Source organism: Echinops telfairi, unplaced genomic scaffold, assembly GCF_000313985.2.
Source record: "Echinops telfairi isolate 266 unplaced genomic scaffold, ASM31398v2 ScPeMD7_18;HRSCAF=68, whole genome shotgun sequence".
NCBI classification, from domain to species: Eukaryota; Metazoa; Chordata; class Mammalia; order Afrosoricida; family Tenrecidae; genus Echinops; species Echinops telfairi.
Window position 1 is genome coordinate 67,398,060 of NW_022103915.1, and position 1,482 is coordinate 67,399,541.

At 34.3% G+C, this 1,482-nt stretch overlaps 1 protein-coding gene across 1 annotated transcript in view; it reads right to left on the reverse strand.

Moving 5' to 3' along the window:
• Positions 1-1,482, reverse strand: part of MIA2 (MIA SH3 domain ER export factor 2) — a 110,444-nt gene that overhangs the window by 39,131 nt on the left and 69,831 nt on the right. Inside the window, exon 15 of the mRNA XM_045287642.1 lies at positions 932-1,054. Within this exon, the coding sequence (XP_045143577.1) occupies positions 932-1,054 (123 nt within the window). The remainder of the gene's footprint in view (positions 1-931; positions 1,055-1,482) is intronic.

Consider the following 1,482-nt stretch of genomic DNA (forward strand, 5'->3'; position numbering starts at 1 on the left):
CACTCAGACACTTGGTCCAGCTCCATCAAGGCCCAAAGGATTAAGGGATGATGTCTGCTCTGGATATGGGTAAGTCAGCAATGACTTCTCTCTGCTTGGAATGGTTCTCAAATGCCAGTCCATGGACCAAAGCTACGCTGGCTACTCCAGGACCACTTAGTTCAGACCTTCCAGATCAGAAACTCTTGGTGTAGAGCCAGAGTCTGAATTATAAATTTCTGTCAGATAATTCTACACAATTCTAGAGTCTTATTGTATATAACTTTCAAGATGAAAACATTGTTAATTATAAAATGTTTTTTTTAATGTTAAAAAAATTATAAAATGTTAATTTGATATCGTATTACTTGATGCTTATACTTGAGTACCTGTTTGTAGCTGAAAGCATACGATTCTAAAGAGTGGATAGGAAAAGAGGTAGAGGAAGGGGCAGGGAACGGGAAATTCAACAGGTCCTAAGAATAACACCAGTTATTTAATTTCTATGATTACATTTAAACTTCAATATTTTTAAAAATAGTCATCTCTATGAAAGTAGACATACCAGCTAATCTACTAAAGATATACAATCAATACATATAACTGTATCTAATTATCTATAAGATTTCTACAACTAGATCTTACAACCAAATAGCAATCTAAAGAAAAAATGTAAACATAAAATTCATTCTTTTCTTTTCTTTCTTTCTTAAAGACCTAGGCTAAAATACAGAGAAGAAAAAAAGGACACAGAATGTTGATTTTTACTACAAGTTCTAAGAAGCATGACAGGCAAAAGGATACTTTATTTTGGACTAGTGAGGATATATAACCCCAAAAGAGTATGCATCCCCAAAATTGGCCAAATAAATTATGAAAATCCAACCACTACCAACAAAAAGTACAGAATTAGCATATAATTCCCAGTCATTAAAATTGTCGAGCCAGCTACCTTTATTTGATTTTCTTTATCATTCAGAACTTGTTCTGCATGTATTTTGGAGTCTTCAAATGCGATTTTCTGTTTATTAAGTTCATTCAATTGTTCTTGCCACAAATCAGCATCTTGTACAAGCTAAAATTAAGGGAGGAAAAAACCTCTTATTACACTTATATGTCAGTGAACTTATTTAGACATTAGGGTGTATCATTAAGATCTTACACAACATAACACAGCATAATATGCTTTTAAGTTTGCCTTTTCAGAGAACTTTTCAAACAGAGCCAAAATAATAGTTAAGGTTTTGTGTCAACCTGCCTGGCCCAGGATTCTCAGTGTATTTGCAATTAACTCCTAGTAATCTTACATGATATGATCTAATACAATATAATCATCTTCACATGTCCTATGAGTAGCCTATCAGTTGTAAAAAGATTTGGGTGGGATGTAACATTCTTACTCAGATCACAGCCCTGAGGTAGTCAATTGAAAGGGAGTTTCCTAGAGGGGCCGGCCTGCCACATCCAAAAAGAAGCAAACCAAGAAGGAAAAAGAGAGAGTGC